At 41.8% G+C, this 13,105-nt stretch overlaps 1 protein-coding gene across 3 annotated transcripts in view; it reads right to left on the bottom strand.

Moving 5' to 3' along the window:
• MAP2K5 (mitogen-activated protein kinase kinase 5) overlaps positions 1 to 13,105 on the bottom strand; it is a 238,893-nt gene that overhangs the window by 31,595 nt on the left and 194,193 nt on the right. For all 3 annotated transcript variants that reach the window (XM_081134329.1, XM_081134330.1, XM_081134331.1), the window contains 2 exons: positions 6,688 to 6,749; positions 3,525 to 3,570 (listed from right to left, as the gene is read on the bottom strand). In XM_081134329.1, coding sequence (XP_080990455.1) covers positions 3,525 to 3,570; positions 6,688 to 6,749 — 108 coding nt within the window. The remainder of the gene's footprint in view (positions 1 to 3,524; positions 3,571 to 6,687; positions 6,750 to 13,105) is intronic.

The following is a 13,105-nucleotide window of genomic DNA, read 5'->3' as shown; positions in this document are numbered from 1 at the left end:
TGTTCTTGGCTGCCTGCATGGCTGCTCCTTTGTTGGGTCTAAAGCTGAGTCCTGATTTGGGCAACAGCTCTTAAAGAAGTGAAGGGGCTTCCCTGTACTTGAATGGGAGTCTGCCCAAGGGCACTCACTCCCAGGAGGTACGTGTGGGTGGGTGTGCTGCTTCCGTGTCAGGTCAAAGTTTTCAGGCCCGCACACTGGGGTTCCTTCTTGTAAGAAATGGAATTTCTGAACAGACTGGCAGCTACAAATGTGTTGCCTATCTGAACTCGACCTCTGTGGGTTCTCCACGAGGCCACTGTCAAAGGGGTTTCTGGTCCAGCAGACAGCAGGGGTTTCTCATTGCTCTGAAAGGATCTGGGGCCTCTACACACACATGCTTTACCTGCCTTGTTTCCTGTGCCTGAAATGTCCCCTTGAAAACTGTTAAAATTCAACCCATCCTCCAAAGGCCCTGTTCAAATGCTACCTTCTCCATGTAGCTTTTCCCCATTTCCCCCGAGGGATCTCCACAGCACTCTGCAGTTCTCCATGGCAGTTACTTTATTCTAGTTATTTGTACATTTGCTGTATCCCCTGCAAGACTGTGTGCATGTGGCTTACCCTTGGTATCTTCTGCTGAGTATAGCACAGGGCTATAGCACAGGGTCTAGAAATATCTGCTAAATTTAACCATTTACCTGGTCCTGAGGTCTCTCAAAATGATGTGGATCCTGATGATAAAACTTTTCAGTAGATTCTTAATGTAGCTTAATGGCTACTGCCAGAAAAGTGCATCAGCTCACATGGACCCCGGCCTTCCCAAAATGTTGAGGAAATGTCCTGGTCCAGTGTTCAATGCTTCCACTTAGAACATAAAAACTGATACTCACACAGTGTAGACAGAATGAAATAGCTAAACAACTAAATTAGTTCTAACACTGGCATTTTAATGGCCTCAAGAGTCTAAACTTGAGTTGTACATTTCATCTTTAACACTGACATGGCCAAAAACTGCAAAGACGCCCTGGTCAGCTAGCTCAGTTGGTTAAAGCATCATCTTGATGTGCCAAGGTGTGGGTTTGATCCCCGGCCAGGGCACGTACAAGAATCAACCAATGACTGCATGGATGGGTGAAACAGCAAGTCAATGTTTCTCTCATTCTCTAAAAAAAAAAAAACAACAACAAAAAAAACCAATAATAATATTTTTTAAAAATTGCAAAGATGACCATTTCTTGGGTATTCTGGATATAAGGTGATACCACCAAATGTCAAAAACTGCTTGAGTAGCCACTATGTACATGGCCCACACCTCCCTGCAGTCAGATTTACTTAGGCTGGGACTTGCTGCCTAACTCACCGGTGGTCAGGGCCACAGTGGAGTTCATTTAAAAGCTCCCTGATGGCGAATCTGTAACTCTCAGTGTTTCCGCCCAACCCATCTGATTTTCTTCCTTTGATCTGGAAAATGCGGGCCCATAGGGAAGCCCTGACAATCCTGCGGGCCTCACAGCTGATGCAGCCCAAGCTGTGTCGACCATGTTGGTACCCTGCTGCCTGGAGTTACTGTGCTTGGGAGAGAAACTGCTCTTTTTGTGAAAGGCAGGCCCCCACCCACAGTGACAAATGGGCTCGACAATTCATGCATTCCAGAGGATGCTCGCAGCTTCCAGATGGGCGCACCATCAAATAGGTTGCAGGCGGAGAGGGAAAAGGAAAAATTAAAGCCATTAATATGCTAGAAGGAATAAAGAGACTGGTTCCTTGAGACTGGGTCCCCAGGATGTGACTCAGGTTCCTGAAGCCATGGGCAATCCGCTCTCTCTCCCATCCCCTATGAGCCCAATATTTTGGCCAAACGCAGACACAGGGCCCAACCTCCTTGACCACAGGAGCTTTACACACACATTGTTTTCTGCCTCCTCTCTGAGCCCTTTCTAAGCCAGGGGAGCCTCACTGTTGCTATACCTGAGGAAATCCATTCATTTAAATCAAACTGCAAGCAGCACTAGAAATAATGTTAAATTAAGTATAGGACGGTGCTTCCTTTGACTAAATTTTTCATTGTTTTATTAATTTATTGATATTTATTAATTAAAAATGCAGGACAGCACACACGAGGGTGTATAGTTGCAAAGAGATATACTGAAGTACGTATCCCTTGTGTCTCTGTCTACACACACACACTGAAAGTACCCACCCTTCCCTCATCTTTATGACGTACCACCCTGGAATGGTGTCCCTTATCAGCACATGTGTCCCTATGTACCATCTGCAGATGTTTTATTTATATGTGGCCAACACATCGCAGCACTGAAACATGCATTTGCAAGTATATCTGTTTTATGAAACCCTATTCCTTTGTTTTAATAGCTGAGCTATCCAACCATAGCATTATAATGTACAAGGTAAATGGGTCTCCATCTCTAGAACCTGCTCCAAGTTTTCTCAAATGTGACTAACTGCAAGAATTTTCCAACCATCAAAGAGATACCCCCACCCCTGCAAAGACCAGTTTATTCTAGATCGAAACCTGCACAGTTACAAATCACAGAGGTTTTAGGGGTGAACTTTCTTTAACTTGAAACTGCCCTCAAAAATGAAATTTTGCTCCAGGGGTAACAGGAAGGAAAAAACTACCTCCCTGGAAAGCACTCACGATGCAAAAGGGAATGACAGTTATTTTGTTTTGGGGGTGAAATCAGTATTATACAGAAGTTTGCATGCTTAAGAGTGTTTATTAGGAAAAAATGCAAAGGATGAAAACCTCTGAACCAGGTATCTATAAACTGTGTATTGTTTAAAGTGGTGAAAGAAAATTGGTTAGAATTTGCTCTGACTGCAATAATCTGAAGACAGGGAATGGTAGGCAAAACATTAGAAAGAGGAGGCTATAATTATTATTTACTAATGCTCGATTCTAACGCTACTTTAACAGCTTGTGCATTGTCAGATCAACAATCTGCACTAAATAAATGACCATTTGGGAATTGTTAGGGAACATCTCTGTTCCTCTCCCAGCTTGACTAAAAACTGTCATTTGCAATCAAAGAAACTGGCCTTGGAACTGAGAACACAGCCTTGTAGTTGTCTGTTTCTGAGGAAAGACCAAAGATTCACATTCACTTGATCTTTTGCAGCCAATCTAATTTGATTCTGCACGAACCCAAGAGGACTCCATGCCACAGTCAGAATTTCCTGTCGGGCTGCACTAAAAACTTTGTCTTCTCTGTGACCAGTCCTTTGAATTCTGAGAGGCTGTCATAGCAAATGAGGATGGGACGAAGCCTAGATTAATTTATGACCCTCAAGTGGGAGGCAGAGGAAAAGAGCTCTGCACTGAGTTTCAAAATGGTGGTGGGTTTTGAAGAAGTAAGAAGTACTATGTGAGGATCTGAGCTTCAAGTACACCTACCTAAACTAAGTATACACTGTTGCCTCTCCAGAGCTTGTGGATATTTAAAATTCCATCCTGGTCCTTTTAACAGAATGTTAAGCAGTTATATAAACGGAAAAGTCTAATGTAACTAAAAAAGTTTACTTACCATCAATTCCTCAGGTGCCGGCCTTTCTTTTGGCTGTTTTCGCATGCTGTAAGAGGGAAAAAACACATACGCCTATATTATCTGTATCGCTTGTAAAGTTGTGCTATAATTTCCGCTGCTATTTCCCCTAGAACTGGGATGTTATCAAAATTTATCCTGTTCAGTTCTTGGCCAAAGTACAGGCACATCTCGTTTTAATGCGCTCCACTTTACTGTGCTTCACAGGTGTTGCTTTTATTTTTCTTTTTCAAAAACTGAAGTCAAGACCCTCCACCAGCAAAAAGATTATGACTTGCTTTATTGTCATACTTGCTTTATTACAGTGGTCTGGACCTGACCTGCAACATCTCCTAGGTATGTCTGTATTAGCATATATTCCTTTTCTTTTACTTTGGCCTTCAATTAATCAGATTTTGGGGGATCTGAAGATTCAGAAACACAAAGATTTTTTTTTTTTTGCAATTACTCTTGCAATACAGATAAAGAATGAATTTAAATTTATTCTAATTCTATTTTTGAAACAAATGTGAAAAAAAGCAGCAATATTCTCTTCTTGATTTAGCTGTCAATTTATTTCAAACTTAAATTTAGGGACCAATATACTTCTTGTTTGGTACCTGGGCTAAGACAATAAGTGAAACATGACTATCAGCTCAAATAAGAAAACATCTCATTCCATCACTGTTACTCTGAATAAGAGTATACAAAACAGGTCAGGCATCTAGATAATGCTACAGAATTACAAACCGGTTATTATGACACCATCTCAGCTTCCACTTATTTTGGCTATAATCAAGTTGCCAATTCATTACACAGCTGTGGGGAAAGTTAAGTTCGTTTAAGCTGCCTAAAGAATAACATTCCTCATGCAAAATATTCTTTTCTTACGTGCAATAGGTACAATTAGTAGCTGTAGCGTGTACTCAGCTATGTGATAAAGCACCCACACGAGACTGAGATGACTGTATTTGTACAAAACTCAGAGTGTCTGTGGGATGAAGTCATGAAGACAGATTGCTGCTTCTATTGGAAAATCACACAGATGGTTTTTCTTTATATAAGGCAACCTCTAACCTTCATACAATCTCTGCATTTGCTGACAGTATTTTTTAAGTAGAGAGATTTAATGATCATTTGGTAAACAAGAACTGTAGTTATGAACTATTAATGGCATCAAGGACATTTGCCTTCCCTATAAATAACCATATGCACCTCTCAAATACTGCATCCATTAGCAAGTAATTCAAGCTGTCTCGCCAGTGGAGTTGGTAACAGTCCTAATCTGACATTCCAAAGCAGCTGTATCTCTTGGGAAAACAAGGCTATTACCCACTATCATTTCTGTTTCAGCTTGACATCTGTGGAAATTTCAACATAGGTTATCCCTCCCTCTGTCTCCATAAAACTTTTATATAACAGCTGATTAATATTTTGGACAAGAGGAAGGCAAAATCTTATCTGCTCTCCACTCCCATGCCCAGAACTGGCCCCACCCCCAGGTTGGTCTCCGACCACACAGTGACACAGTGAGATAGAGATAAGCATGGTCCTCCTGTCACAAATCCAACATCTCCGGAGCCAGTGATGCCCAAACCAGGCGCTCCAGGCAGTTTAGGAATCGCACGGTTTGTTTTTCAATTTCTGCATTTCAAAATAGGGCATTCCCATGATGTGCTTCTGAGTATTTCTAGGAATTTCATGAAAAGGAAATGAAGAAAGGCTAATAAGTATTTCTGAATAATGCTGTAATATTAATGAACTCAGAATTCCAGTATTTAACCAACATGTATTTTTTCCAACATGGCCTGCTCTGGAAAAAAATGTTTGTAGAGTGAAAACAGTTTTTAAAAGCTACACAATATTATGTAAGCTATTTTAAATAAATAGAAACAAGTGTTAATAAAATTTTAAAAATTGGGGGGAATCTCTTCTCTACATATTTCCTATGGAATGAATATAAACTGTACGAGACATTTTTATTAAGGGGTAACATATTACACTTAGTCAAAAAGGTGATAAAGCTTGACATTTATATTAAGGAATATTTCTTGGTTTCACTTTAGCGTTAGCATCAGATGGATCATGGGGGGTGGGGAGGGGACAGTGTGCAACCGTTCTGGTTTAGCAAGGACCCCTGATCACCATTTTGTGGCACCACAGGAACGGAGGGTTGGTTTTCCACCAGTGGCCACGACTCTGAAGGGGTGATGGAATGAGGAACTGGGGGAGGGGAAAGAGAAGCGAAGGTAGTTGAGAAGGGGCTCCAGCATGTCCAGACCAGTTTCTGGCTGGCTCTGTCTCCTGCCTTGGGGTGGTCGTTCCTCTGCTCCCAATGTCCTTCCCGCTCTCCATGCTGGGGTGAGGGAGAGGGCACGAGGAGGGCAGTGGAGCAACTGGGCCTTCAAAGGCCACATAAGTGCTGCCGAATGAATCGGGGAGAGGTTGATGACGTGAAGGGCTAATAAAAGAAAAAATTCTACTGGGAGGAAAAAGGCAGAAGGCTGAAAAGGAACCCTTGGCAGAAAAATGCCTGCTTCCTCAGGTGTAAAATGACAAGGGGCTGCCTAGCGACTCTGAGGGCCCCGTGGATCTAAATCCTGTGGTTCTTCTCAGTTCCTTAATGGTTAAAGTGGATCTAATAGAACCATGTTTTCATAATCTTTCAAACATCAAAATTCATTGAAATGGGGCACCAGTATTGCGTTTAAAATATAACCAAAGATAAAAGTTATTTACTGAAAATCCAATGAATTAATAAACTATGCTGCTTCCACTAAGTGACAGACAGTTTTATGGGTAACTTGAGGTTACATTAATAAAAATAAGCTTCATATGTCTGTTCAATAGGGGCTATAAAACCGTGTATTTCTTAAAAAAAAAAAAAGTGGATAGCAGCAATATCTGTGCTCAAAGAAGTAACCTGATTCTCAGCAGTTTATTAAAACAGAAAAAGCCTCTAAAGTACATTTACAACCCTTTGTGTAAATAACGTTTACATAATTTAAACAATTCCTTCAGCTTTGCCGCCCCATCTGCCCAAGGCCCTGAAGTCCCTCCCATCTCCAAAAGGAAGCAGGGAGAGCCATAAGGTCTCACGGAGCCTCCGAGTTAATGGCATGTATCATTTACATTGAGGGCATGGCATGTTTGCAAACAGGCTCACCACTGAGTGATGAAATGTACAAATGGCTCGGAGAACTCTCCAACCGGAAGGACGGGCGAATCCTGGGATGGAGGAAAAACAAGTCACCAAAAGTCACACCGATTCCTTTTCTTTCTACATACCCTTCCTCCCCCACCAAAGTAACAGTATGAAGATGAATGTATCACACGGATTCACCACCCCGTGGAAAGGACACTAAGGGCTCATCCAATTAAAAAGACTGTCCGCACCCTCTTCCACAGGCTTTTGTAAAATGCCAAATTTAAAGCCACACACATTTCACAACGGTGAGAAACAGGAGCACAAAGAGGGAGGGGAGGTGTAAAAAGGACAGTGATAGCCACGGGGCAGGAAGGAAGGTACCAAAGTGTAAATGAGAAATTAATGATTATTTAAGTAACACAAATGGTCTTGTAATTAACAAAGAGCTGTGAAATTATTCTTGTGTTGACCTTTGTTTCTTTTACTGGATTTGCTATTTATTTACACTTCCCTTTTTATTTACATTTATTTGTATATTCTGCTGCTATTAACTGCTTGCCCCTAACACAATCATTTGGGCCAGATTACTATTATTATTTTAAACTTAACTAGAAAGGCTTTTATAGGGAAAGCTGTTTCCTGAAAAAGAACTTCAGCCTATTTGCGGGTCCAGGCAAACTCGTCATATGAGAAAGCCAGTGAATTAAGGACATAATGAAAAACTCCCACCTTGACCACCAAACCCAACTGGGGTGGAGGTGGCGTGAGTCTAAAGAGCAGATAACTACACAGCAACAAAACTCATGACAACAACGGCGTAACACAGGGAGGGAACCCCATTACCATTTGCAAAGGAAGGCTTTAAGAATTTAGGAGTTTTTCCAAGAATGACAGAGAGCGCCACTGTGTTTATAGTGTAACGGCTCAGGATGTAATGAAATTACACTGCAGAGTACTTTAACAGTCATCTCATTAGACCTACAGTTGGAACAAGAGAGCCACATAAAGTAGGCAGCTGCAAATGACTCCATTCTCATCTATTCTCATTTGCTATTAAAAATACCTTTCGGCGGCTTTCTTTCCTCCCTGACATCCCTACACAAAGTGCCCTGCAAAGTATGATACATGCACCTATTTAAATTAACAAAGGAATGACTTATTTTAATCTCACTGTGCTTTGGAGTGCTTTGGCCATTTGGATGAGCAATATATCATTACATACAACCTTCCAGCGCTGCAGGCAAGAAACTCAGAGCATGCAGCATTTGGTGGGAGCCAAACAATTTCTCTAGCACACAACTGTGTCAAATGCATGCATGTATTCATTATTGAGAACGAGAGGAAATGGCTTTGATGTAGTGGAAAAAAGAAGATGATAAAAGCACCTCTGCAATATGCGCGTCATTATCAATGGTGGCAGATAGATACAACCGCACAGCCCCTATGTGATTAGTAAATATACATATAATTGCTGTGGCCAATTATCAGAAAAATGAGATTGGTAATTACAAGACAGAAAATTAACTAGAACTCTTATTAAGGCTTTGTTTCCAATTCAAACAATTGGAATCTGCTGGAAAATACAACTGAATCAAAAGGAACCGAGGGGGGTCAAAGCAGCCAAAAAAAAAAAAAAAAAAAAAAAAAAAAAAAATCCCAAAGAGGTTAAAAGGAATGTTTACAAAATGTTTCTTAGTTTTTGCCTATCTGTCCTCTGTAAATGTACTCTATTCATCCAGAGGAGGGGAGGGTTAGTACTTGTAAACTTAAAATTCTCATCAGTAGAGAAAGGCTTCCAAGAGGAAAGGAAAACAAAGGAAAATGGGACTGAAATAAAATCTTGCCAAGTTCAAAGGATTACATGCAGGCATTACATAGAGAGGACATGAAAAACGGGGGGGTGATGAAATCGTCTGCTCGAAAGAAACAAGGCACGCAATAATATGACAAGTCTTCGATAAAGGTACTATAAAATGGTCACAGAAGTCCCATCGGTTTGAAGAGCAAAAATAAAACATGATATCAATTTCAGCCCAGCCTGTTTTAGGAAAGCCATATATATCACCAAGCTTGCAAGATTCTACAAGGCCCAGTTCAAGAAATGACATTCTACTGTCTCAAGAACTATTAGTACAAAGATAGTTCAAAGTCTGAGGTACAAAAATGATGGACTCTGATCAGGTGGTTAGTTCTCTAAGTCATTCGCACCAGAAATTTTTTGGGGGGCTGTAGTACTGAAAGTGTCTGAGTAACAGCTGCTTTAAAATGCAATGTTAGGAAAATAAAAGCCCACTGTCTTAATGTGGCTGAATATTTACCAAGACGGTTACAATTCTGGGCTGGTTTTCTAAAAAGATCCTGGTATAAAACATGATGCTACAGCGGGCCTCATTTCAAAGTATGATACCAGGAGTAAGTTAATGAATTATAGACTAGGCAACTAACTGATGAAGATGTCATTTTAACACGGATGAGAAACAACAAGGAGAGGTGACATCTCTGCATGGATAGTTAATTTTATTTAAGACCTGATATTGCAGCCTGTTAAGTTTCCTCATAACATAAAACTAAGGAACACTGGGTGGTACCCATGAATAATTTATTTCACTTGTGAAAACGGCAGCCCAAGTCGCCTTTGCAGAACCACAGAGAGTGGATTCTCATCTCAGTGGTGCCTGGAAAGAATCACTCATCGAAGATACAGGGAGAAATTCTAATCTCACAGGCATAATGCCAGGTAGTTCTTTTCGTTTTATACCTGTCTCTTGCATACCTCAGAGGAGAATTTTCTGAGATACAGAAGACGTACACATGGGGTGACGGTGGTCAGGGCGGAGGGGCCCTCTGAGAGCCCCCCATGCCACAGGCTCAACAGAATAGCATCCCCTCTGCAGGCTGCTAGCGCTCCAGAGGAAGGAAAAGGCGCAGACCTGACAGTGTGCGCAACACTGGGGGATTTTAAAGGATATTTTTCTCATTTTTACGCAAGTAAAATTAGAAGTTAGTTTAGATCAGGATATAAAACACCTCCAAGGAGCTGCCCCTTCCGTTATGTAATTCAGATCTGTCTGAGGGAGGGAGGGAGGCTCCTTGGAAAGCAGCTCCAGTTTCACAGTGGCCCTGGGGGAGGACAGCACCCAGTCACCAAGGGGCAAGGGGAGAGTGAGAGCCGCGCCACGAGGTTCGGAGGAGCCAGTAAACTCGTTGCTGCTACTTATCAGAACTGCTCTCTGTGAAATATGGGTTCAGGCCAGATGAAGAAACATATTTCAAAATAAAAACACAAACTGGAGAAGCAGTTACTCTAATAACTCTCAGGACTGGCTGAAACTGACTCTAAATTGTTAATAAAAGTCACTCACTTTAAGACCCTGGGTGCCATACTTCACCTTAAGGGCTTTTTTGGGGATGCTGCTCTGTTGAGCTTCTCAGCATGGAGGTATAGAACAAAAACAGGGGATGTGACCTTAACCAAAAGCCTTAACCTGAGGCTCCAGTCCCAAATCAACTGCAGAGTCCTGCTAAACGGACACGAGCTGATCTTGTTGTGGAGCAGGCAACTGTTATACACAAACAGCTGCCAGGAACCATTGCAGTAAGCAATTCCGGCCATCAAGGGGACCGCTCCAAGTCTCCGAGGCTTCAGGAACTCCCTGGTCAGCCCCTTTTGCTGAACAACAGGAACACAAGCAGGCGGCATGCAGAGAGCAGTGAAGGACAATGGGAAAAAAGTTTGAGTGATGCCTTTGCCTTGTGAATAATGAACAGTTCAGGAAGGTCAACCCATTACAACGAAAACTGTTTAATTATTAATTATGCACAATCTATGAGCAAAAGGACAAGTTCAGAATGTTTAATGTATGCTAACTTCAACTGGACTCTCTCTGGGTATTTTGTTATTAGCACTTGTCAGCAAGGTACTCAGGCATAAAAAAAGGCAAGCAGCAGAAAATCCGAGAGAGTGCGTGTGTGTGTGTGTGTGTGTGTGTGTGTGTGTGTGTGTACCTGTACACTCAATGAGGTGGGGGGAGGGAGGGGGGAGGAGGCGGTTTAATTCCAATCCCAGCTGCTACTAGTTCACTCGGAGAGTAAGTGTGCCAATAAGTACCCCCTGTGACCTTGAGAGCAGGTAGGCATGCTGAATACTCCAAATACAGAAAACATAAATAAGAAAAATGCTTCTGAAATGCCTTGCTTAAAAGGGTGATCAATATTTTAAAGGTATAGTTTTTTTGAAACTATAATGATTCTTGGCTTTGAAAGGATCCATATTATTAATGTTTACACATACACACAGGTAGAATCTGTACTAAATCAGTGAACTGTATCCATGTCAATTTCCTGGTTGTGATATTGTACTATACTTATGAGCTGTTACCATTGGAAAAACTGGGTGAAGGGTACACAGGACCTCCCTGTATTATTTCTTACAACTGTATGTGAATAAAAAATGATGTCAAAGAAGAAAGTTTAAAAAGAAAAGGGTAAGGAGCTAGTTTTGTAAACTCGAATGAGGTCCATATTTTTAGAGGAGCTCGGCTGTATAAGGAAGAAGCCTGGCATAATTAGTCAACTGGAAAAAAGTTAAGGGACTTATGCTTAAAAAAAACCCTGAGAATTTAATTTTTGCCTTTCATTCATAATTGAAGGTGACAATGGTCAATTCAGACACAGATAATGGCACAGACAGAAAACTACATAAAATGATACCATCATTTACTACTTAATTTACTGGTTCATTCATTCAACAATTTTCTTGACCACCTACCATGTCAAAGACACTGAGCCTGGCACTGTGGGATGACTGATACTTAATCCACATCTTCAAAGGAATTGTGTACTGTTTGGAGGATAAGACGTGCACCCCTAACAAACAGCCCGGCAAGGTGGAGGGAATGGCCAAGTAAGAGAGTCAAGGCTGGGCACCCGGGCTGTGCTGGGAGAACTGAGGGCTCAGTGCAGTTTGGCTGGTACCTGAGTTCAGAGAGGAGAGGGATGGGGAACAAAGTCTATGTGTCTGGAGGGCTGTGCGACACCTTTGCTCTCCTATTTTCTTCCTTCCTTACTCAGACAGCACCTGGGGGTGAAGGTACCCTGACCATCTTAATCTGTGTCCTGTTTCCTTCTCTTTGTGCAAAACAGACATTCCTTCAATTAAGATTTTATACTTAGTAGCAGTGAAACACAAGGAAGATAGAAGGGCAACTTGTCAGAACTCTCAGAGTGCTGGCTACCTGCTGAACTCTGAGGTCAGCTGTGCTGTGTTAGACTAAACCAGCCTGGCAAATTAAATAAAATATGGTAGGCCTTCTAACTTTTTAAAATAGCCTGTTTCTAGACTTCATGGTCTCGAGCCATCACACCAACAGGTGGTTATATCACAGAATCACCTGGAGTCTGACCAGTATTGAGAGTTAAGCTCTAACATTTTAAAAACAAATCTTTTAATTCAAGTGTTAAGTTTCTTTAGCCTGGCCCAACAATTTCTGGTCATACACACTGGGGTTCATACTAATCGAACAGCTCTCTTAGATGGCTTCACATCTACCCTCGATGCCGGGATCAAAGGGCATCTGTGATTCCAGTGGCTTCATGGCAGGCAGAACAGCATTTTGCTTTGTCAGATCCCAAACTGGTTTTTGATTCTCCATTGTTCATGGCCTTAAATATCTTTGTGAGACAACTGGCAGAACCTATAGGACAAATCTGCTCTCCACTGGGGAGGAAACCTATTTTATTTGGGGGGAAAAAAAGACACAAAAACCAAAAACCAAACACACACACAAAACAAAACAAAACAAAAACAAAAACAACTGGACCCTCACCTTTAAAGATATACACGAAAATCTATAAACCAAAAAGCTACCTGTCCAAAGTGCAATGAGACAGCCTAGTTTACGATATGAGTAAACCATAATTACACATCACATTTATAAAAATGTAGTCAATGCTTGTTAAAAACACTTACTTAGAAACACGGCCACTCTGTGAGGCAACAATCAGTATTTTGACATTATGCGTACGTTTGATTCACAACGCAGGCGGAACTGACCTAATCTGTGGGGTGTTATAAGGAATAGTGCTGGGGTGGGAACGAGGCTTTGAACTTAGGAAGGCTTGCAGATGGACATCATCAGAAACGAAAGCCTCTGAGCACCCCCCAGCTGGAGAGCAGAAAGCCCCCCTTTTACTCATCCCCTCCATATCAAGCCCTGAGCAGAGAAAGTGAAGGGTGATTCAATTTCCACACTGGGTCACCCCATGCTTGGGGTGCCAGATGTGACAAATTACATGTGTGGGCATTTTGGTATGAAGTTCTGTCTAGTGGGTCCGAGCTGACAGTAGCAGCTCATTTAACTTTTCTCAGATGGACCTGGAACCAGGGGCTAAAGGCCCGAGTTTCTGCCACTGCAACACCCATCTTACCTTACCCAAA

The sequence above is a fragment of the Miniopterus schreibersii genome, assembly GCF_964146895.1.
Source record: "Miniopterus schreibersii genome assembly, chromosome: 1".
Lineage (NCBI taxonomy): Eukaryota > Metazoa > Chordata > Mammalia > Chiroptera > Miniopteridae > Miniopterus > Miniopterus schreibersii.
Note: the sequence above shows the minus strand (reverse complement) of the source record. Positions and strands in the feature narration are given on the sequence as shown.